Below are 20,423 nucleotides of genomic sequence, written 5' to 3' on the forward strand. Positions count from 1 at the left end.
CAGCGATCCTTCAAGCTCAAGTCAGTCGAGACCACGTTCGCTTAGCCACGCTCCTCTAACGAAGCAGCAGATCAAGTCCTTCCTCCACGCCGCGTGGGACGGTAAGCTACGCACGGTAACTTCACCGTCTTGGGGTGATGCCGAGGCCACGATGACGTCAATGTCCGTCGCTGCGATGGAGAACAAGCTGGAGGCGCTCTTCTTCCATGGTCTCAGCAACTTCGCCGGCGCCAACTCGGAGATTTTCAGCGTGGACGACCTCTTCTTCGTGGCGGAGAACGTCTTGTTACAACTCCTGGTACTACCGCCTTTCACCACCTCAAGCTCGCCAATCTTCACCGCAACAGAGCTGGAAGACGCCAAGGCTGGAGGAAATGAACATGAACCTTCGCTGATCGAACGAGACGTGCTGTCGATTCCGTGTCTCGGCCCTCAGCCGCTTTTCGCTCTCGACGTGGCCACAGCTGCGGTACCAGAGAAAAGAGGACGACAGCGGTACGAAATCTGCTTTAAGCCAGACCTGGCCAAGCTCATGCGAGTCTTGCAGCGGATCATCGTTGGACTCACTGAGGCGTTCCGTGACGTGCCGCCGTTGCTGTCCAGCCCCGAGCTTCGCTCCGTCCTCGACTTCGCTGATGATATCCGAGCGCTCAATTTGCACGCAACGTTCGAGTCCTCACGTCCAGCAACAGCAGGAGGTTCGTCTCGAAGGAGCTCACTTTGTCCTGCTCATCAACTGGAACAGGATCGAAGCGATAGCGAGGGGGCCGAGGAGGGAGAACGCTTCCGATGTCCAGCCAACCGACTGCTGGAGCGGATGGAGGAAGACTTGCACTACTGCTCAGCTCGTGACGATATCCAGGACCTCGTACGCAGTGCGTTGAACGGCGCTGCGGACCTCGCGGCCTCGTATTCCAAGCTTCTGGAGCTGCGACAGCAGAATGAGAGCGTCAACTTTGAGCTGAAAGCAAGGCTATTCAGGAGGAATGAGTACACTCTCGAGGGGATGGAGAGCGACGCCGACCACTTCATCCAACAGGTAAATTGTGGATACTTCTACAGCAGGAAGGCATTAGTGCTGACAAAGTATGGTGTTTTATCTGCCGTGTATGTAGCTGAGTGCGTTGGAGACGCTGAGGATGTCGGCGGATGTGGAGTTTCTCCACTTCAATATGCAGCAGCTGCAGGCAGAGCTGCTGCCGTCGCCCGCGCGATGTCTTGACGCAATGCGCGAGCTTCTGCCCAGACTTGCGCGCGAGAAGTGTGACGAGTTCCTGCACTACATCAGCTTCTCCAGCAGCAAGATCGAGAAACCCATGCTCCAAAACTTGGACGCGTTCACCACGTACCTCTTGAATCTCAAGGTTCGTTGGCTCGCCTACTTCGGGATCCAAGCTTATCTACATGTTAATATGTTTTTGTGTTTTATTTGTCGATTTGCCAGGAAGTGCACGACGAGATTATGGACAAAGAGCTAGATTTGAGCTTCGTGCAGGACTTTTTTGGCTTATTGGACAAGCTCAAGTTCTCTGCGCCCGTGGAGACAGTCAAGGCTTTCGAGTTGTGCGAGCCGGAGTTCCAGGCGCTCAAGGCGCATGCCCAAGAGGCGTACGCGAACCGAGACACGGATCTACTGAGCTACATGCCGCTGCTCACTGAAAATCTGGCCAAGGTATACATACATACGCCAGAATACTTCGCTACTTGCGCAGAAATATTTCAGAGCCCTGATCATCGCTGCGTTTTCTTGTCTATAGCTTGGTCGGAGGGTGAATGATCTGCTGTTGGCGGCAAGTGACCAAGCGATAGCGGCTCAAAGTAATACCTGCCAACAAGCTCGTGACAGCGCCGTTAAGCTGTACGAAGAAGCTCAGGAGATGCAGGAGGAAGCCCGAAGACTTGTCCGCATCCAACTGGTGTTTGAAGACGCCTCGGGCGGCCTTCGTCCTCAAACAAAAAACTTCGAAGACTTGGACATGTTGGCCGGGGAGCTGAAACTCAAGAGCGTACGTACAGGTTTCGGTATTATAGCTGCTTCACTTGTCCAACCTGCTCCATCTCCGTGTAGGAACTGTGGGAGGCGGTCTGCGAGGCCGACGAACATTTGGACAACTGCAGCACAGACACCATCCGCTCCGTGGATCTGGACAAGATGGGCGAGGTGGCCAGCCACGTCGACGCAGTGGTGGAGAACATCCGCCCATGCACCACTCAAGTGGTTGGGGGCTTCGAGCTCGAGCGACTAGAGAAGTTACAAGCCACTCTACATGGTCTAGCGCCGGTGATCCGCGATCTACGCAACCCGCACTTGGCGGAGCGGCACTGGAGCAAACTCGAGCACAAGATGCAATGTTCTTTGATGCCCATTATCACGGAAAACAATGAAAATGCTGAGGAGGAGGAGGAAGAGGAAGACTTTGCAGCTCTGGATGCAACCGCGCTATCTTCCAGTACTCGACTCGATATTCAAGTGCAACAGCTTCTTGAAGTGAACGCTGTCGGCCACGGTACAGCGATCCGACACGTGTCTGAAGAAGCCTCGGCTGAAGCTGCGATCGCTGGGAGCTTTATGAGCGTTGTGCGTACGTGGGAAGCTCAGGAGATCCCAGTAGAAGCGAGAAAAGACCGCGACGGACGTGACGTTTACTGTATTGGCGACTGTGTCGAGCTTTCGTCTCTTATCGAGGAGAGTCAGGTGCTTCTCCGAGTCATGGATCTGTCCACGTACTCTCTCGTGGTGCAGGAGCGACTGCCGAAGATGATTTCGGATCTCGATCATACGAAGGCGTCACTGGAGCTGCTGCAGGTGTGTCAACGCAAATGGGACTACACCCAGCGGTTAGTGTCAATCGACTTCGCGCGGACTTTTCCAGACCAAGCCAAGCAGCTACAGAAGCACGACACGGCGTGGCGTTCGTTGACTCTTAACCTGTTCAATCGCTCACTGTGTCTGCCGTTTGGGGTTAATACGGAGCATCGTCAGACGCTGCAAGTGATTCTGGAAGGATTCGAAGGCGCGGTGAAAACGTTGGCGGATCATCTTGAGGTGCGTTTCGTCTTCAAATATTTTGCTTGTTCTTGAAATGAAATCTAACATAAGATGCTTCTTGCTCGAACTCGAACAGATCAAGCGTCAGGTGTTCCCCGCCTTCTTCCAGCTCTCCGACTTGGAGCTGGCTACGCTGCTGTCCAAGTGTCGAGATGTGGGCTGCATCCCGTCTTTCCTGTATCAATGCTTTGATAATGTTGGACGCATAGTTTTCGGGGTTCGAGACGGATTCCAAGATATTCTCCAGGTTCGTCACTCAGTCGTACATTGCCATTGCAACACTACTGACTGGACTTGAGTCGATGGTTTGGCCAGATAACATCCCGAGTCCATGGCGACGCTGAAACGATCCCCATGGGCAAGAACCTGAAAGCACGAGGGCCGGTGGAGCAGTGGCTGGCTGCGGTGGAGAAACGACTAGCAGAACAACTGCGCCGATCCACGAAACAAGCGATCGAGATGCTCGCTCGATACGAGAGCCCTCAGCCTAATGCGGCCGCTCCAAAGATCGACCTCACCCGCTTCTCAATCCAGGTGCGTGATCAAAACCTTGAAATTATTTGGGTGAAGCAACTAACATTTTCATTATTTTAGAGTCTTCTGCTGGCAGATCGTATTGTGCGCTGTGGAATTATCGAGTATGGTCTACAAGACATTCTAAGCAGCAGCGGTACCGGCCGCTTTGAGCGGATTGCGGGTGAGCTCTCTGCTCATAGCTCTCGAGTGTTGAACCAGCTACTTCCAGCCGCCAACTCCTCAAAATCGCGGCAAGATCTACTAACCCCACGCGAAATTACGCTCCGATCGGGCCTGCATCTCCAAGGGATCCAGTACCGCGATTCATTCGCTAGTCACGTGGCCTCAAAGCAGACAAATGCTGTGCTATCCTGTATGCCTGGCGGGCTGGCTATCGACTGGGAGTACCAGCTCAAGTACCGGATGGATGATGCCACGACTGTCGGTCACGAGTGTCACGTGGAGATAAACACGCTGAACATCCCGTACGGCTTCAACTACTTGAGTCCGCATGATGATGTGGTGGTGACGCCGAGCAGTTTACGCTCGCTTTTCTCGCTCTTCGCCTGTATCAGACACGCGCAAGCCTGTACCTTAACCGGTCCGGCAGAAAGTGGGAAGCGGACATTGAGTACGCAGGTGAGCTTGATACTGGGGCGACGCAACTTCAGCGCGACGTTGACGACGTACACCCACGCCACGCGGCTGCTGATCGGAGCGCTGTATGCTGGAGGAACCTTCTGCGCTAAGCTGCACCTCGGTGACAGTATAAGGGACAGTGCACCATTGATCAAGACGTTGGCGACTACGCTGGCGTCGATTGAGCACGCAGTGCTGACCAAGAATCCGATTGTGGGGCTTCATCGCTCTCCGATTACATTTGTCCCGGGGACGGCGATGCTGGTGGTTTTTCCTTCAAGTACGGGCTTGACGATGGCAGATTCGGAGGAAATTCGCATCTGGACGGAGCCTTTGAGTCGATTTGCGATCGTTCAATGGGATCAGGAGTATATTATCGAGGCTCTGATGCTCAGCAGAGGCTTTATTGGGCCACGCGGACTTACTAAGCAGCTTCTGCTGATTTGGGAGCAAGCTCGTGTTGGCTACAGTATTGCGGATGATACTGCGCCGAATGCGAGTGGAAATCCGTTCAAGTTTGCGGTGTTAAAGTCGGTTATCGGTGTTGCCTCCGCGCAGCTTCACGAAAGTTCACTACTGACAGATGAAGACCCTACATCATACCAGCAAATTCTACTCCGCAAGGCCCTATTGAAGTATTTCCGCGTTCGGATCGACTCGGAGCGGCTCAAAGCGCTCAAAAGGATTCTCGACGATAATTTTGCGACTGGAGACGGCGATCTGGCCGTCTACCACGAGGATATTGCAGCAAAGACTGGAGTGTCGCCCGAACTACTCGAGTGCATAACACTCGCTGCTCAAGAGCTGCACTTTGTGCCTCGCCGCGTAATGCTGGACTCGATTTCATCTCTCGCAACAGCGCTAACATTCCGTGTGGGCACTGCCTTGGTAGGTCCGTCTGGAGTTGGGAAGTCGACCACGTACCAAATCCTCGCGAAAGCATTCGAGCTCTGCTTCCAGCGTCGTGATCAAAGTGGAAATCCCCCTCCCCGTGAAGACGAAGTAGTAACCAAGCCGCCGCCTTCTGATACAACAGCTCGATCAACACCGTCAGCTCTTGCCAAGCGCTCCAACTCTTACCTAACGGGCAAAGCTGAGAAGAAGGACCCTGCTGCGAGTGTATCCGTCCGAGTTGTGCTGCCAATGGCACTAACAGTCTCTCAGCTTTACGGAGGCGTCTCACTGGATGGTCACGGTCGCGTGCCGAGCATTTTGGGCCAGCTCATCCGCCAAGCGCAAGAAGTTTACGTCCCTAAAGCTGTCACCGATGCTGAAGCCGCTGAGAGCCCCGCCCAATCCAGCCCAACGGAGTGTCTTCTTGACCTGCCCAACCAAGTGTGGGTGGTTTTCGACGATGCAATAGACTTGCGGTGGCTCGAAGGTCTCTTGGCTGTGCTGACGTGTCCGAGAGGCGTCGTGTCTCCTCTATTGGCGTTCGAAGACGGCGAGTTCATGACGCTGCCGCCCAATCTTCGCTTCGTGTTTGAAGTCCTGCAACTGCGTGACGCTACGCCGCGGTTTCTCCACGTGAGCGCCATCCTCTACCTGAACGCAGACACGAAAGAAGGAAAAGAAGCTACGAAGACGCCGTATCGCCGCATGAAATCCATTGACTCTGAGGCGAAGATGGGCATCGCAACGGCGTATCTGCACCGGTACTTGGTCATCCAACGCGAGCGCGTGCGTGAAGCGCCCAAAACGTATCCGTGGTCCACCACCGATACGTTCAATACCATTGAGAGGTGGCTGATCAAGTCGTCGTTGCTAGCAGAACTTACCACTATCCTGGATGCTACGACGGACGGGACAGTATACCTCTCCCCGCTGCAACGGGCCACAAACATGGCATCCCTGCTCCAGTCCCTCATCAGCACTGCGTCTACGCTTCCGGACCCAACACGCCGAAGTGACAAAGCTGCTGCCAGTTTGGAGTCTTTCATGAAATTTGCAGACGAGCTTTCGGATGGTCAGATCCGTGTGGAGATGGCGCTCATGTACAGCTTAATGTGGGGGTTCGCAGCCTGTACCGGAGGCTCTCCGGTCGCTCAGCGTCAGGTTAGCGACGTCCTTAGGCGTGAGTTCGAGCATCTGACGCCCGCATGGCTCGGCTGCGGTCCCAATGTGAATTTATTCGAGACGTTGCTGGATCTGCAGGGCCAGCGCTTCGTGTCGGTCGTGAGTGCGTCAGGTTACACTGCTCTTCCCCCTCAGGCCAGCAGCCACAGCAGCATCAGCACGTTGTTCGTGCCTACAACCACCAGTTTGGTGATTCACGCCGCTATCAACGAAGGCCTTCGCTCGGGTAGAGGCGTGCTGCTCTTAAGTGGTGGCAACGCGCGGCGAACCACGCTTGCTCGCAACTTCCTGACTCAACTGGACGTCATCAAGTCGATTATCGCTGCTGGTGGAGTCGACAAGCTCCTTCAAGCGCATCAAGCAACCGATGAAGAAGATAACAAGGCTCGAAAGCCCGTTCTCTTGAAGACGATGGAAGCTGCGACGCTCGCGTCCGTAAAGCGGCTTCGACTGCGCCAGATTTCGCTCGTCACGTGGATGGCGATGCGTCTTCAGAAGGACAACAACTGGGGTGAAGGTACTCTCGAAGCCTCTCGAAGTGCATCCATTGCAAGTATTAGCACTACGAGTGACGGCCGATCCATAGCGTCCGTTGTCGAGGCTGAAGAAGGGGCCCCCTTGGTCATCACTCCGTCCACTAACCTGTCCAAGACAGCATTAGTGCGTCAGTTCGACCGTGGCGATGTTATCCCCTTCTTCTTCGCCATGCCTCACGCCAACGCAAGCTCCAGAGCTGGCGATGCAGCCACTGAATTGGCGAACTGCCTCGAGCGGATGCTGCAGCGTGAACGTACTGGCATATTCGAGCCTCCCCCGGGTAAGACTGCGCTGCTTATCCTGGATGACTTGCACCTCGCCACCCCAGCAGAGACTTCAACAGCACGGCCGCTATACCCATCCGTCTACGCGTACCTGCGGTCGGTCCAGGAGCACGGCAAAGTGTATCGAGGGGCGAGTTGTCTGCCGATCTCGGTCGAAAACCTCATGATGTTCGGGTCGATGCACGTTAAGCACTTCCAGTCAGCGGGATACGCTAAACCTGACCGGGACGAATCGCTGCGGAAGCTCACCTCGCAGTTTTTCCCGCTCTTTGCGCCCTCTTGTGGGCTCGAGGAGCTTCATCATATCTTCGGACACATTCTGCACGCTCACTGGGGCCTGGGGACTTCATCCATGTCTGCTACACTACCCACTGCAGTTCGGTATGCTCTTCCTCTGGTGATCGCAGCGACTACTGTGATCTGGGACCGACTCCGGGCCACATTCAAGTATCACCTCCAAGACCTAGCGCGAGTGTACGAAGGTCTTGGCGGGGTCAGTCCGTCGACGCTGTCGGACGTGGAGACGCTGCTGAGACTGTGGACGCACGAGTGCTCCCGGACACTCCGAGAACCTTCAATGGGGTTATGCGGTCCGAGACAGGATAACGACGTTACTGGGGAGATATCGCGCATGCGATCGCAGATTTCCCAGATAACTCAACGTCGTGCCAGCGCTCGAGCTAGTCGCTTGTCGGTGGGGGTTGGGGCGAGTGTCAGCTTCGCAGTCGGTACCAAGCGACCGTCAGTCAAAGCCAGTAGCGACGACAATGCGAGTCCTGCAACGTTGTTGACGTTGTTCGCAGCTCGAAGCGCTGGGTCTCCGTCAAGAGCCCCCCGACCCAGTCAGCAGTACAATTCTCTGCAGGAGCAGCAGCACCGAGCGGCCATGATGGGAGGGCTCTGGGCCTTCGTGCCTGCCAGTATATACTACGGTGGACATCCTGCAGGTGAGGAGGGCGCCACCGCTGAGACTGATCTCTCTTTCTGTCGTAGCAGTGCTAGTTTCATGCTGCGCAGGAGTCTTGAGTCTGGATCAAGTAGTAGACCGTCGTGGATTTACGCCGAGATCAGCTATGAAGACGACATGGAGGCCGTGTCCACCGCCAGTGTGCAGCCGTACTACCGAGACCTCCGCACTTTCAGCTCGTGTACAATGACTCTTAAACCGACCAAGGCGACCGCGCTGCCGAGAGACGTCCCTCCTGTTCCCTTCAAACTCGTACGTACGCGCTTATCCTGTATTCTCTTTCAAGCAACTGAAACCTCGGAATTGCTGCTCTGCAGGCTCAAACAGTAGTAAGAATCGACCGCGTTCTCGCTCGTCCAGCCGCTCGACTCATCGTGCTCGACAGCGCCGGCAGCGCAGCTGATACGTTGCTACGCTTCGCCACAGAGCTCCACACCTCAAACCAAGCTGATAGCGCGATATTCACCCTGTCAGGGTTAGCAGATGACCCGAACATCACCATGAGCGTCGACACTTGCTTGACTCTAAGATGGAAGCGGCTTCTGCTCGAACTGTACGAGCGCGTGGGTGTCGCTGGCCAAGAAGCCACGCTCGTAGTCAAGCGTCTGGACTTGCTGCCGCCTGCTATGGTCAACCAGATCCAGAGCCTCATGACCACGGGAGAAGTTCCGGGCATCTTGACCCTGGAGGAACAGGTCCACCTGGCCACGCGCGTGATCGACGAGCGGTTGTTGGCGTTGAAGACCAAGCACGCCGCCCAAGTGGCGCAGATCCGGGTGGAAGTGGAGTCCACGAGGGACCAAGCGCTCGCCATTCTCCACCAGAAGCAGCGCGAGTCTCCCACCACGCCGCTGCTCGAAGCGTTCCAGCTCGTGGAGACGCGCTACCAGCGCGAACTGCGCTCGAAGCTCTCGCGCGTTGATCTGCGCTGGCAGCAGGACACGGACGACTCGAGACGCCAACGCGAAGTGGAGAGCGAGAGCGTGGCAGCGACCGTCATGGCGCTCACTCGACCGCTCGGCGTGACCAGCGGCAAGTGGGCGAGCGCGGTGGCGCGAATGTGCTCGAAGCTGCGCGTGGTTCTCCTCGTGGTCAAGGAGCACGAAACCCGCGTGCGCAGTGCGAGTCCGAACGTCTTCTCCATCTGCGACGTGGTGTCGGTGCCTCCGCTTGAGCGCGAGTCGCTGCGTACGCTCGTGTATGGCCATTTCCACTCTCAAGTGCAGCAGCTTCTGGTGGATCATAAGGAGGAAGTCAACGACGCGCAGCGTAAGCCGAAGGACGGGAGTCTGGCCGATTTCCTGCACCAGATGCAGCGAAGTCTCTGGAGTTTGGTCTCGATGGCGACAGACATGCACCTCGCAGTAGCCGACGCGTGCTCGACCGACAGAGACGACGAGGGTTATGGTAGTAGTGCATACCCTCCAGTCTCGAGGGCATTCGCGATGGCCGCGTTCTTCGCCAAGCTTGTGGTTGTGAACTACAAGCGGGAAGAAGCCGCTCGCGCGAAAGCCTCGTGGTTCCTGGACCTGTCCAACCGCTTGGATCGAGACCTGGGCGCGCTCCGCTCGAGCGACGTCCTGCTCAGCGAGCAGCTCACGACCATCGACCAGCAGCTCGTTCACCACGAAGCTCGCCTAATCGAGCAGAAGGAGGACGCCGAGCGCATCCGCCTCATCATGCAGCGCTTCCAGGTCGCAGCGGACGAGCAGATTCAAGTCACGAACGAGGCGCAGGAGGTGGCGCAACGAGAGCTGCGAGAGCCCATGGCGTATCTCGAAGAGGCCAACCGCGCGCTGTTGCTCGTCGACCGGCGGCACATCGTCGAGATCAAGTCGTTCGTGAGTCCTCCGCCGCTGGTTCACATGGTGCTGGGCGCTGTCTGCGTCTTGTTCCAGCTCGAGCCGTCCTGGGAGAGCGCTCGCCGCTTGCTCCTCGGTGACGCGAATGTCGTCCAGACTCTGCTGCAGTTCAACAAGGACGCGGTGCCTCCTGCCACCTTGACCAAGCTCGAAGCGGAATTCCTGAGCGACGAACGCTTCTGTCACGAAGAAGTCGAGCGCCAGAGCGTTGCGGCCGCGTCGATGGTCGGCTGGGTGGTGGCCATTCATCAGTACGCTTCAGCGAGGCAGCAGGTGCAGCCGACGCTCGACAAGCTTGAGAAGGCCCAGAGTCGACTGCAGCTCATCATGAACGAGTTCCAAGTGAGCAAGCAGCGCGTTCTGGAAGCCGATCAAGCGTGGCAGTCGATTCAAGCTGCGATAGACGCCGCTATTACTCGGAAAGAAGCTCTTTCGGGTGAGATATCGTCGCTGGATGCTCGATGTGATAGTGGAGGGCAGGCGATGGAGGCGCTGAAAGAAGACCGCAAGCTGCAGCACGAAGCTGCGAGCGCCAGCTCAATGCGTCGCGGGTTCTCGCTGCCAACGTGGAACGCGCTGCTGTCGGCTGGAGTGCTGGCGTACGCGTGTGAGCTCAGCGTCTCTCCACGTCGACAGCAAGTGTTCAAAGCGTGGGAGGCAGCGTACTCGAGCTATGGAGGTCTGACGCCCGGCTGTCCGCCCACTTCGACGTGCTGCACCTTTGTGCCTTCCATTGCTGTGGTGCTGAAGAGGACTGCGCCTTTAGAAGACGAAACTCCAGTGGTTCATGACGACGAGACCCCGTTGGCTGCGCTGTTCTCGGGCGATTACCCTGAAGACGGAAGTGTGGAGACGGAAGACGCCTTGAAACTCATCACTGGAGCTGGAGGCCTGGGTTTCTCTCGTCGTAGAATTTGGGATGCGGCTGTGTTGTCGCTGGTAGCCTCCACCTCGACTCTTCCTGTGGTTATGATCACGCGATTCTCACCCGAAGTTGAGGAGCTGCTGGTCAATTGCGCGCGTCGCGTGTGGCACTGGCAGCAGCTTCACATGGTCTACGCTCGGGCATCCGACTTCGACGACGTGTTCCGCTTGGCTGCAAGTATGGGCCATCAACTGCTTGTACTCGATGTTGAGCCGATCGACGCAGAGCCTTGCCACGATGACAAACGCGGACTGTGTCTGCGCGCAGCGTTGGCATGGAGAACCAAGGGCATCAACGGCGTTGAGCACCTCATCGTCTCCGAAAAACCCTCAGGCGCTGACTCGAAAGAGGATGAGTACAAAGTGAGCACTGAAGCGCCTTCCACCACTACGGAAACTATCGCGCTGCACTCGAATTTCCGCCTGATCCTCACGTCGAATGCCGATCGATCGGCGTTTGGCGAAGTGCTCGATATGATGCCGACTATGGACGCCCAGCTGCCCTCCCGAGACATGGCGGACGTGCTGCTCGACAAGATTTGGAGTAGCTCGGCCTCCCAGCCAACGGAGGACTCGAATACTGCACCGATTATCGGTCCGTTCACGCTGAAATCCGCGTTGAAAGAGCACGGTCGGCTGGTTCAGAAGTACGAGGTCTCGCACACGCAGCTCACCAAGCTGCTGGAAGCCGCAGCAGTGTCGAGTCACTTCCCCCTCGCACAGACGCAGGCTCTGCGTGATCGACTCTCTGCGATCCAGGAAGCGCGTCAAATGCTGAGGGAGGCGCGACGCGAGATCCAGGAGCAACTTCGACTCGTGAAGCGCCAGTGTCTGCCAATCGCCCGGACGGGGGCTGCGGTCTTCAACGCCTTTAACTCCACAGTCACCGGCGTTGGGCCCAATGCATCGCCCGCGTTGACGCTGCAGGTCTTCTTGCCGCTTCTGCTGGGCGCCTTGACCCCTTCATCTCCTACTACAACAACAGGAACGCCGGGTTTAACTCCAGCGCCGAGTTCTCCACTGCTGAAAGACACAAAGCGGCAGTCCTCAAGCAACCGACTGAGTATCCTCGCACGCAGTGCCGCCAGCTTCTCGTTGTCGGGGTCCTCACGACGGCATTTCAACTCTTTCGGCGTCCCAGCAGACGTACTGACCAAGCTCGTGACTCGGATCGTACCTTTCGTCTCGCCAAACGGAGACTGGTACCGGTTCCTGCTGCAAGCGATCACAATGATGGAAGAAATGCAGGCGACGACCCAGAAATCGACACCAAAACCGGCCCAGACACAACCCGACGCTGAAAGTTCTAATGACTCGAACGGCTCGCTATCGGCATCGGTTGGCACGATTCTGCTTCGGATGAAGCTGATAAATGCGTCAAAGTGCGGCGATATCCCATCGTCAATCACCACAGAGGCGTGTAGAGCCATCTCGCTCTCGACAACGCGTCCAGATCTGCAGCGTCGCGTGGTGACCACGATTTTCAACGGCTGCAAGCTTGAAGACGCGCCTTCAGACGTTCAAGACGTTGACGAGATACTGCGAGCAGCTTTACCAGGGACGTCATCCCGGTCCGAGCGTCTTGGGGTGAGTCTTCTGCTCTTCCCTCAACTGGTTCAGCACGTGTGCGATCGGGTCTTGGCAGGTTACGGCGTTCCCCTCAACTTCCACCGACGTGGCTCGGGCCTCATAGCCAACAACACTCCGGTCGAAGTGGAGGCGACAGCGGTGCTTGAAGGGTTCTGGCTGCGGACGATCCGATCGCTACCGGAGAAGACGGCGGCTGTGGTTCTGGCCCGTCACGCATTCCACAGCTTCGGCTTTGCTCGTCGCGTCTTCTTCCAAGGGCTGGAGGGGTCTTCAACGCTGCAAGTCCGGGTTTTGAAGATGCTGGTCGAGAGGAAGTTCCAGACTTTAACTCAAGGTGACACAGCACTGACTGGTGACATTGTGGAACAGGTTACTCCGCTGGAGCAGCTCTACGTTCTCCCACCGAGTGTGCACCCGACGGAGGATCAAGTGGAGGCCCAGCAATTGCTGCTCATGGCTGAAAACTTCAAGCAGATCGCTCAAATGGAGAAGACGCAGCTCGAAGCGTTGGAGGAGGTGCCGTTCGCTGTCGTCAACATGAAGGAGAGCGCTGGAAGCCCCGAGTACTGGGAGGCGCTATTCCAGATCCTGCATCGTTCCAGTCGACGCACCAGCTCGGCAGCTCTCCAGCGCCACAACAGCACGAGTATGGGCTCGTCCATTGCTGGAGAGTCCCTCGTGAGGCGGATGAGCATTAAGTCAAGTGATGCGCCTACGAGTCCTGCCCAGGATGCAGCGCGTCGGAGGTCGGCCCAGTCCATGGTGAGTCGTCTGTCCGCGCTCGACATGATGGCGCCTACCTATCCACGACTCGTAGCCGCAGTGGACGACGTCCGAGCTCTCCCAGTTCACCTCCGATCGAGTATCGTGTGCTTCCGAGACGAGTACGAGCAGGAACTCAGTGCATCCAGTGGGGGGCAGTCCCAGCCGTCTCTAACCAAGTGTCTACAATCAACTATCCTGCGTTTGGCCATGTATCCGAGCGTCCAGACGCTGAGCGCTCTTGTCCAGCTTGCTGAGGATGATATGGCGGCTCCGAGAGCACCGCTGACCTACTTCTGGCAAGTATTGAGTGGCCTCGTGCTATTCCACTCCACGTTGGTCTTCCGCGCGCACGTGCTCAAAGCTGTGTATCCTGGAGCACTGCCGCCACCGCACCATCCAGACGGCGTAGGGGCTGCCTTCCACTATAGCGCCGACGATTTCCTCACTGCGGTTAACCAGTACCTGACTACAATACTCGATAAGAAGCAGCAGCACTTCCATTCTCAGCAAAGCCGTCGCACTGGGAGGAATTCCGAGTACAACTCGGGGCTGGAGCGAAGGATCTACCAGCAGGTGGTGCTGAGCTCATACGCGCGTTTGGCTGGAGGCCATCAAGAGGTAGAATTCCTTCGACGACTGTGGAGCGAGTGTCTGCAACTTGTAAGCTGGAGCGAGAGCTCCTCGACTGGAGAGAGTAAACCCAAACCGGGCGCCCTCCCAAGCTTCCGGGGTCGCAGTCGGCAGATGAATACCTTCCGTGACCAGCTATCCATACGAGGCGACGCAGCCAACTTGTTGTCGATGCAAGGCTCCTCCAAGAAGTTGATCAAGCGTCCAAGCTCCTTGTCTGTCATCAAATCTGCGCTGGCCTTGGGCTTTCTGGCGTTCCCTAGTGAAAGCCTGCGAGAGGAGAACCTGTCGATGGGTCAGTGGATTGAGTTGGTGTGGAATTACTCCTCCAGCGTCGACCACCTGATGGACATGAAGCTCCAGGCGCTGCTACTTGGCTATCAGCAGTCAGTTAATCGCCACGGTTCACTTGAAGACACGTCCAGAGACCTCCTGGTGGCTTCCGGCGGGGTCGAGATGGTCAGCCGCCCGCCTCCGAAGTGGGTGTCGGCGTTCGGCTGGACGAACAGGGACAATGTCGTGCTTTTGGGCGATTCAGCTGAGCTGGTAAACTCGATTCCAGTGCGAGACGCAGTCAACGTCCTCCAAGCGATCATCGCTCAAGCACTGCCGCCTCGCTTCGACGTGGAGAAGGACGGGGAGGAGAATGATGCCGGGGAAGCTGACGACGTTCCAGTGGTGAACCAAACGCTGGAGACTATGGCGGCTGTGTACAATCTTCAAGTGGGCGCGTGCTTGCTCGCCTTGGAGAGAATCCTGACCAACTTACTGGAGCTGGAGGACCCAGATCATGCGGATCACGCAGTTGCGGACGCGCTGCCTGAAGGAGACGACGATGACGAACTGCTGAGTTATCAAGAGCTCACCAAAGAGAGGGAAATGCGCTTACTTCGTGACGTTGAAGACGACTGCGTGCGCGCGCAGGTTGTCGCCATACTACGCAACGAGGTCCCGTCGAGCTTGTTTGGTCGAACGTCGATAATTGCACCGATTCCTACTTCTTGGACGTTGCACGACGCGTTCCAGCACTACCAGGACTGGCACGGATTCCTCACCGAGAGTCAAACTCCCAATGATCCTCGTCGCTTCTGGCTGCCTGGGATCCTCGCCGCCGGTCTCTCCGTCTCGCACGTCCTCGAAGTGGCTCGTCCCCAGTACTGCACTGCTGAATCAAGTCAAACGGACGTTCAGTTCACTCTGCGGCTCTTGTCATGTACCAACACCGTCGACTCGGACGAAGAGGAAGAAGGCGAAGAAGGCTCCGAGTCGACCACCGCCGCAATACCAACTGCTCCAGCCGACACCTTCGCCATCTTGGACGGCGTCGTGCTGCTGGGAGCCTCGTGGAACCCAGACTCGCAAGCTCTGGACCGACTCGGCGGAGACTCGACACTGCACCAGCGCGTGAAGCTCATCTGCTCGCTGTCGAGTCTTCAATCAGCAGCTCAAGCCTCTCGAGTGCCTCTGCTCGCGTCTCACAACGGAGCTCTGCTGCTCGAGTGTCCACTAGCAGTGGACCCGACCCGACCCACAAACTTGACGACCCCGTTCCTGATCCCAATGGGGTCTCACTACCGATGAACCTAAATAGAGATTCTAGATTCTAGTAACACCACATAAGTAAGTTGTTTCCAGATTCGTTTATTGATCACAAAATGCTGGTCTGGACGTTAAGAGAGAGAGCGAGGGACCCCGAGGCCTTAAATAGACATTGGCTTGGGCATGAGCAGCGGCTTCTGCTCGAAGGCGCTGGGGCTCTTGATCAGGCTGTTGGGCGAGCGCAGGGGCGACTTGGGCGCCGCCGCCGCGTCGTGGTGCGAGGGCGACAGTGGCGCGGGCTTGGCCTTGGGCGCTGGCTGCGAGCTGGAGCTGGGGGCTTGGGGCTTGGCGTCCATGGCGAGCGATGGGGAGGCGGATAAGAGCCCGGCGAGCTTCTTTTGGGTCGGGTCTGGCTGGGGATTTTTTCTTCTTTGAGGTTGCGCTTGAATGCATATATGTATGTGTGGACGACACAATTAGGTGTGTGAATGGTGTACGGGAAGGCAGCTTCAACTTGGCTGACGTGGCGCCAGAGCCGCATCCGAGCTGCTCGACGGACGCTACGAGGCCAAATGGCTACGCGCGAAATAACAGTGGCGGGGGCATAGTTGAAGCGGGCGGAACCAGGAGACCGCTGCTGTATATTTCGCCAGGCCACCAAGCAGTTAATTCATGGCTGCGCGTACACTACCGATACTTAGATCTCAGTACTGTAGCAGCAGCAAACAAGCGCTGCAAATTGGTGCAGCACTGTTCGTTGCAGTTAACCATCGCGCTTTTCGGTTCTCGAGGCCTGCTCTTGTCCTCGCCAGTCGGGAATGAATCCCGACGGCGCGCTCTCCTGATCTGCCCGCCGTCGTCGGCTTCGAGGGGTAAGGAGAGACTCCTGTGTCTGCAGACTCACAAGCTCACCCGAGCGTATGATCACGCAGTCAATTGCACCACCAGAGCGCTGGCCGTCACGCGTGGTGGCCACACGTTCGGCTCGCCTCTGACTCAGTGCGGCGCCATCGCCGGGGTGTCATGCAGGTCAAGGAGCCACCTGCGCCCGTGATTGGCTGTGTGCACGTGGTGTGGCACCGCTTCCGCGCTGCGATTGGCCCAAGGCTCCGTCGTCCGATCGTCACTGTCGAAATTGATCGGCTTCAACCAGACCCAATCTTATTCCCAGGCAGCCGAGCCACTCACCACGTCAGCGCCGCAGCAGAGCAGAGCTCCCTCCTCGCTCTCATCTCATTCTCCTCTCTGGCCCCAAGGACTCCAGACCTCCCAAGCCCAACCACTACAGCAGCTATGTCCACCGCCTTCTCCTACCAAGACTGCATCGCCGAGGTGAGCCCGCTACAGCCACGTACTCGCCGCTCGCTTGGTACGCCGACTAACGCGCTTGCTGCCTGCTGCAATAGGTGGACGAGTACCTGGTCTCCGCGTCCGTGAGCGACGACGAGCCGGCGCTCGCGCTGCACTGGGACCAGAACGCGCTGTCGCAGTTCGCGGACGCCGCCAACGCCAACGCCGTGGACGCGGGCGTGGCCATGCCCGAGTGGCTCTCGCAGCCGCGCGGCAGCATCACGCCCGACTCGGTCGTGGACGACATGATGGCGTTCCTCGCCACCAAGGCCGGCGGGCGCTTCGGCCGCGTGCTGCTGGCGCCCAACAGCGTCGTGCAGTTCGGCCAGCTCTGCGGCATGTTCGCCTACATCGAGAACGACGCGTTCGTGCGTGCGGCGGCCGACGGCGCGAGCCTGGGCGACGGCACCACGCTGGCCAAGGTCTTCTGCGTCACAAAGGGCAGCGCGGCGGCCGCCGTGCCCATGGAGTTCCCCCCGCGCGAGAACCAGAGCCGGCGCCTGTTCTCATGAGCCCGCTCCAGCGACGAATGATGATAGTATGATAGTGTTTTGTGTATGCGCGTGTGCGGGCGGCGCTCTCCCTCCGGATGATCAAGTCAAGGCAAGGCGGTGCAAGGCGAAGGCACCCCAAGCGACCAAGGCGAGGATGCAGCATCAGCTGAGAGAGGGAAGGAAGGAGGGAGGGCGCAGCCCACGCCGTGCTTCTTAGACCCATTAACAAGTAAAGATTCGCCATCTACCTCGGCCCCCGCCCCAATTCATGGACCCCGCCGCCGCCGGCAAATCCTGCTCGACAACTCTCTGCAGAAGCGTCGATAGCGGCCGACAACAACAAACAGCCTTCGCATGTCCGCTATGCGATGCGATGCGATGCGATGCGATGCGATGCCGGCATTGCACAACGCTCGCCCAGCCGCCGTGCGCGCTTCCGCGTGGCCGGCGATGGCGACCTGATTTCTCCGCAGGCCACGCTCCTCGACGCAACGATCGATGGACTTCCGCTCGCGTTCCACTGGCTTGCCCCGAACGAGCCATCCGCTGCCCGCCTACAAACGCCGCTATTAATAGTGTCCAGCGCGCCATGAGCACGAGCATGGTCATCCGGGCGTGGGCGTGGTGCCTTGCGGTCTCGTTCTCGCTCGCCCGCCTTCAAGTCCGCTGGCCGGAAAATGCAGCGAAGGTCCAAGTGCGCGCCGTCGATGCTAGTGGCAGCTGGAAGCTGATACCGTTGGCCTTCGAATCGGAACCTGTTGCGCATGTTGCAGTGCGGCGCTCGACACCTTTGACACGCATGGGCGCGACCGGATGAGCTCACACGGATGGCTACACTCGGGCGGTGGGTTTGTAACCCACGGGTTCGGGAGCAAGTTGAAGTGCTTGAGTTGCGCGATGCGTACTGTGCGCACTGCATCAACGGATTTGCTGGCGAAAGGCCCTCTTGCGATCGCCACAAGCAACTTCAGTCTCGGACTCGTCCATTCGTGTACTCATGGCGTACTTCTGGCAGCAGTGGAGAGCTCTCGTCTTGCAGACACGAGTGTTGGCGCGTTGGGACTGCTAGAAGTTCGCCATTTTGCAGCTGTGGACCACTCGTTACGTTGGCACCGGCATCAGCTGTGGCGATTAGCGAGATATCATCTGACGTGAGATGACGTGCTGCTTCGACCTGCGAGTTCGTGCATCGAATGTGCCGACCTCATGTGCTTGAGCAACGCCTGAATCCGCGCGGCCAGGATATGAAAATGTCTTGAGCGCTGTGTATGGACATCGGATCGAACTCTGGTGGCTCGCTCAAGAAGCAATGCGATACTAAGTACGTATTGAGGCTTACTCGATTTTCGAGCATGGAGAATCTCCATGCAGACATGCTCCATTGAAGATCCACGATCTGTCGTCCGGCTTACCCGAGAGAAGGAGGAATCCGTTGTCTGAATTGGCGATACTACCGGCCGACGATATTCCCTGTACACGTGTTGTTAATCAATCAAATTGGTTTTTGAACCGGGAAATACCTGTACACGCACGGCAATGAGTCTTGGCGAAATGGGTTCTAGGTAACTATGCAATATCCCATGCAATAAAACAACTGAATCCAAGGGAACTTCCACTTTCTACGAGTAAAATTATCTTTGCTCCTCTTTCCGCTTACGTACGAAACATGACAAGCAACTTGTGCCAATGGTCGATACCGTCGGCGGCCAGGACCAAGCCGCCAGCTCTCTCGGCCTCTCCGTCGGTCAGACGTTCGCGTGCAAGCAGGACCTGACCACGGCCGTCCTCTCGGCCAGCGCGCGCAGCGGCTTCCCGATCAAGAACCAGAAGAGCGACCGGAAGCGGTTGGTCTACGTCTGCGCCAACCGCGAGGCCACGGGCTGCGCCTGGATGCTGCGTGGAGCCGCCTCCAGAGACGACGTCTGGAGCGTGCGCACCACCGTCCCACAGCACACGTGCACACCTGGCGAAGCCCCTGCGGCGTCTCGCTCGAGCTTCGGCTTCCGTGAAGTCGCGAGCCTTTTCCGCGCCAAACTGCACGAGGACCCGACGTACAAACCCAGGCAGATGCAGGAAGATCTGCGCACCGAACACGGCGCGGACTGCTCGTACATGGTGTGCTTCAACGCGAGGGAGCACGTGCTCAAGGAGCTGAGCGGGGACGCGCAGGGCAGTTTGTCGCGCATGCTCAAGTTCCTCACGATCTTCCAGCAGAAGAACGCGGGCACTTGCATGCAGTACGAGGCGCCCGAGGGCACGTTCAGTCGCGTGTTCGTCGCCTCCTCGCAGGCGGTGAGTGCGTTCCCGTTCCTCCGGCCGCTGGTCGCGTTGTATGGGGCTGACATGGAGAACTACGAAGGAACTTTACTCTGTGCTGCGGGTCGTGACGCTGTAGGAAGAATTGTGCCGCTATGTTATGCACTGGTTGACGAGGAGAGCGTCGACAATTGGGAGTGGTTTCTGGTTCAGTTTCAGAGTGCCTTTGCAGTTGGAGAGGACTCTGAACTGACGCTTCTTTCTAGTCGCGAGGATGATCTCCAGGAGAGTGTTGAAGCAGTGTTTCCTCAGTCGCACCACGGCCTTTGTGTCCGTCACCTGCAAGAAAGCGTCCGTCGAAGAGCGAACAATCCGGCACTGAATAAACAGGTTCTCGAGCTGGCGCAAGCGAAGACGGCAGCGGAGTACCGATCTCGACTGGATAAAATCGAGGGGATGTCGGAAGAAGCGCACAAGTACCTGGAAGATATTGACCGGTCCGAGTTCGTCGATGCATTCTTCCCTGGCAAACGCTTTGGGCAGTACACAGCCGACGTGGATGACGCATATATTCTACCCGAATGCGAGATGCTACCAGCCCAAGCGTTCCACAGTTTGCTACGACGAGCGGCCAAGGTGTTCATCTTTCGCAAAAAGGAAGCAGCTCGGGAGACGGGGGCTTTCCCAAAAGTTCTGATCGAGGGTCTTCAGTTCACTAAAACCGCCGAAACGGAGGTCACCGAGACGGCAGACCTGGTCTTCGCGGTTGAGATCGACTTCGTAGTTTTCATCGTCGACTTGAACGCGAAGACGTGTTCGTGTGGCCAATTTCAAGACAACAAATGCCCGTGTCTGCACGCCGCACTAACGATTCAAACGGCTGGACTCAACGTGGACGACTACATCGACCCGTTCTACTCAACGGCCTCTCTGCTGAAAACTTAC

At 57.5% G+C, this 20,423-nt stretch overlaps 6 protein-coding genes across 6 annotated transcripts; 5 read left to right on the plus strand and 1 right to left on the minus strand.

Annotated features, from left to right (window-relative positions):
- Positions 1-1,877: 1,877 nt before the first annotated feature.
- Positions 1,878-3,643, plus strand: PHYSODRAFT_492316 (hypothetical protein; the record flags this gene model as incomplete). Its single annotated transcript, XM_009526617.1, has 5 exons — positions 1,878-2,006; positions 2,069-2,351; positions 2,472-3,046; positions 3,126-3,296; positions 3,365-3,643. 5 exons carry the CDS (start codon positions 1,878-1,880, stop codon positions 3,641-3,643), a joined length of 1,437 nt encoding a protein of 478 aa, XP_009524912.1.
- Positions 3,644-3,988: 345 nt separating this feature from the next.
- PHYSODRAFT_450279 (hypothetical protein) lies at positions 3,989-4,558 on the plus strand (the record flags this gene model as incomplete). Its single annotated transcript, XM_009526618.1, has 1 exon — positions 3,989-4,558. A coding segment is annotated over one exon (570 nt), but the record flags the coding sequence as incomplete, so codon positions are not given.
- Positions 4,559-6,757: 2,199 nt separating this feature from the next.
- PHYSODRAFT_494901 (hypothetical protein) lies at positions 6,758-8,398 on the plus strand (the record flags this gene model as incomplete). Its single annotated transcript, XM_009526619.1, has 5 exons — positions 6,758-6,818; positions 6,867-7,252; positions 7,358-7,784; positions 7,848-8,011; positions 8,129-8,398. The coding sequence occupies 5 exons, from the start codon at positions 6,758-6,760 to the stop codon at positions 8,396-8,398; spliced, it is 1,308 nt and encodes a 435-aa protein (XP_009524914.1).
- A 170-nt stretch (positions 8,399-8,568) lies between these two features.
- On the plus strand, positions 8,569-12,088 carry PHYSODRAFT_488678 (hypothetical protein; the record flags this gene model as incomplete). Its single annotated transcript, XM_009526620.1, has 6 exons — positions 8,569-9,266; positions 9,390-9,432; positions 9,556-10,671; positions 10,783-11,108; positions 11,223-11,781; positions 12,053-12,088. The coding sequence occupies 6 exons, from the start codon at positions 8,569-8,571 to the stop codon at positions 12,086-12,088; spliced, it is 2,778 nt and encodes a 925-aa protein (XP_009524915.1).
- Positions 12,089-15,539: 3,451 nt separating this feature from the next.
- PHYSODRAFT_491511 (hypothetical protein) lies at positions 15,540-15,734 on the minus strand (the record flags this gene model as incomplete). The annotated part of the gene is made up of 1 exon (XM_009526621.1): positions 15,540-15,734. One exon carries the CDS (start codon positions 15,732-15,734, stop codon positions 15,540-15,542), a length of 195 nt encoding a protein of 64 aa, XP_009524916.1.
- A 937-nt stretch (positions 15,735-16,671) lies between these two features.
- Positions 16,672-17,240, plus strand: PHYSODRAFT_494883 (hypothetical protein; the record flags this gene model as incomplete). Its single annotated transcript, XM_009526622.1, has 2 exons — positions 16,672-16,710; positions 16,785-17,240. The coding sequence occupies 2 exons, from the start codon at positions 16,672-16,674 to the stop codon at positions 17,238-17,240; spliced, it is 495 nt and encodes a 164-aa protein (XP_009524917.1).
- Between the last annotated feature and the right edge of the window lie 3,183 nt (positions 17,241-20,423).

Source organism: Phytophthora sojae (assembly GCF_000149755.1).
Source record: "Phytophthora sojae unplaced genomic scaffold PHYSOscaffold_3, whole genome shotgun sequence".
In the NCBI taxonomy this organism is placed as follows: Eukaryota; Oomycota; class Peronosporomycetes; order Peronosporales; family Peronosporaceae; genus Phytophthora; species Phytophthora sojae.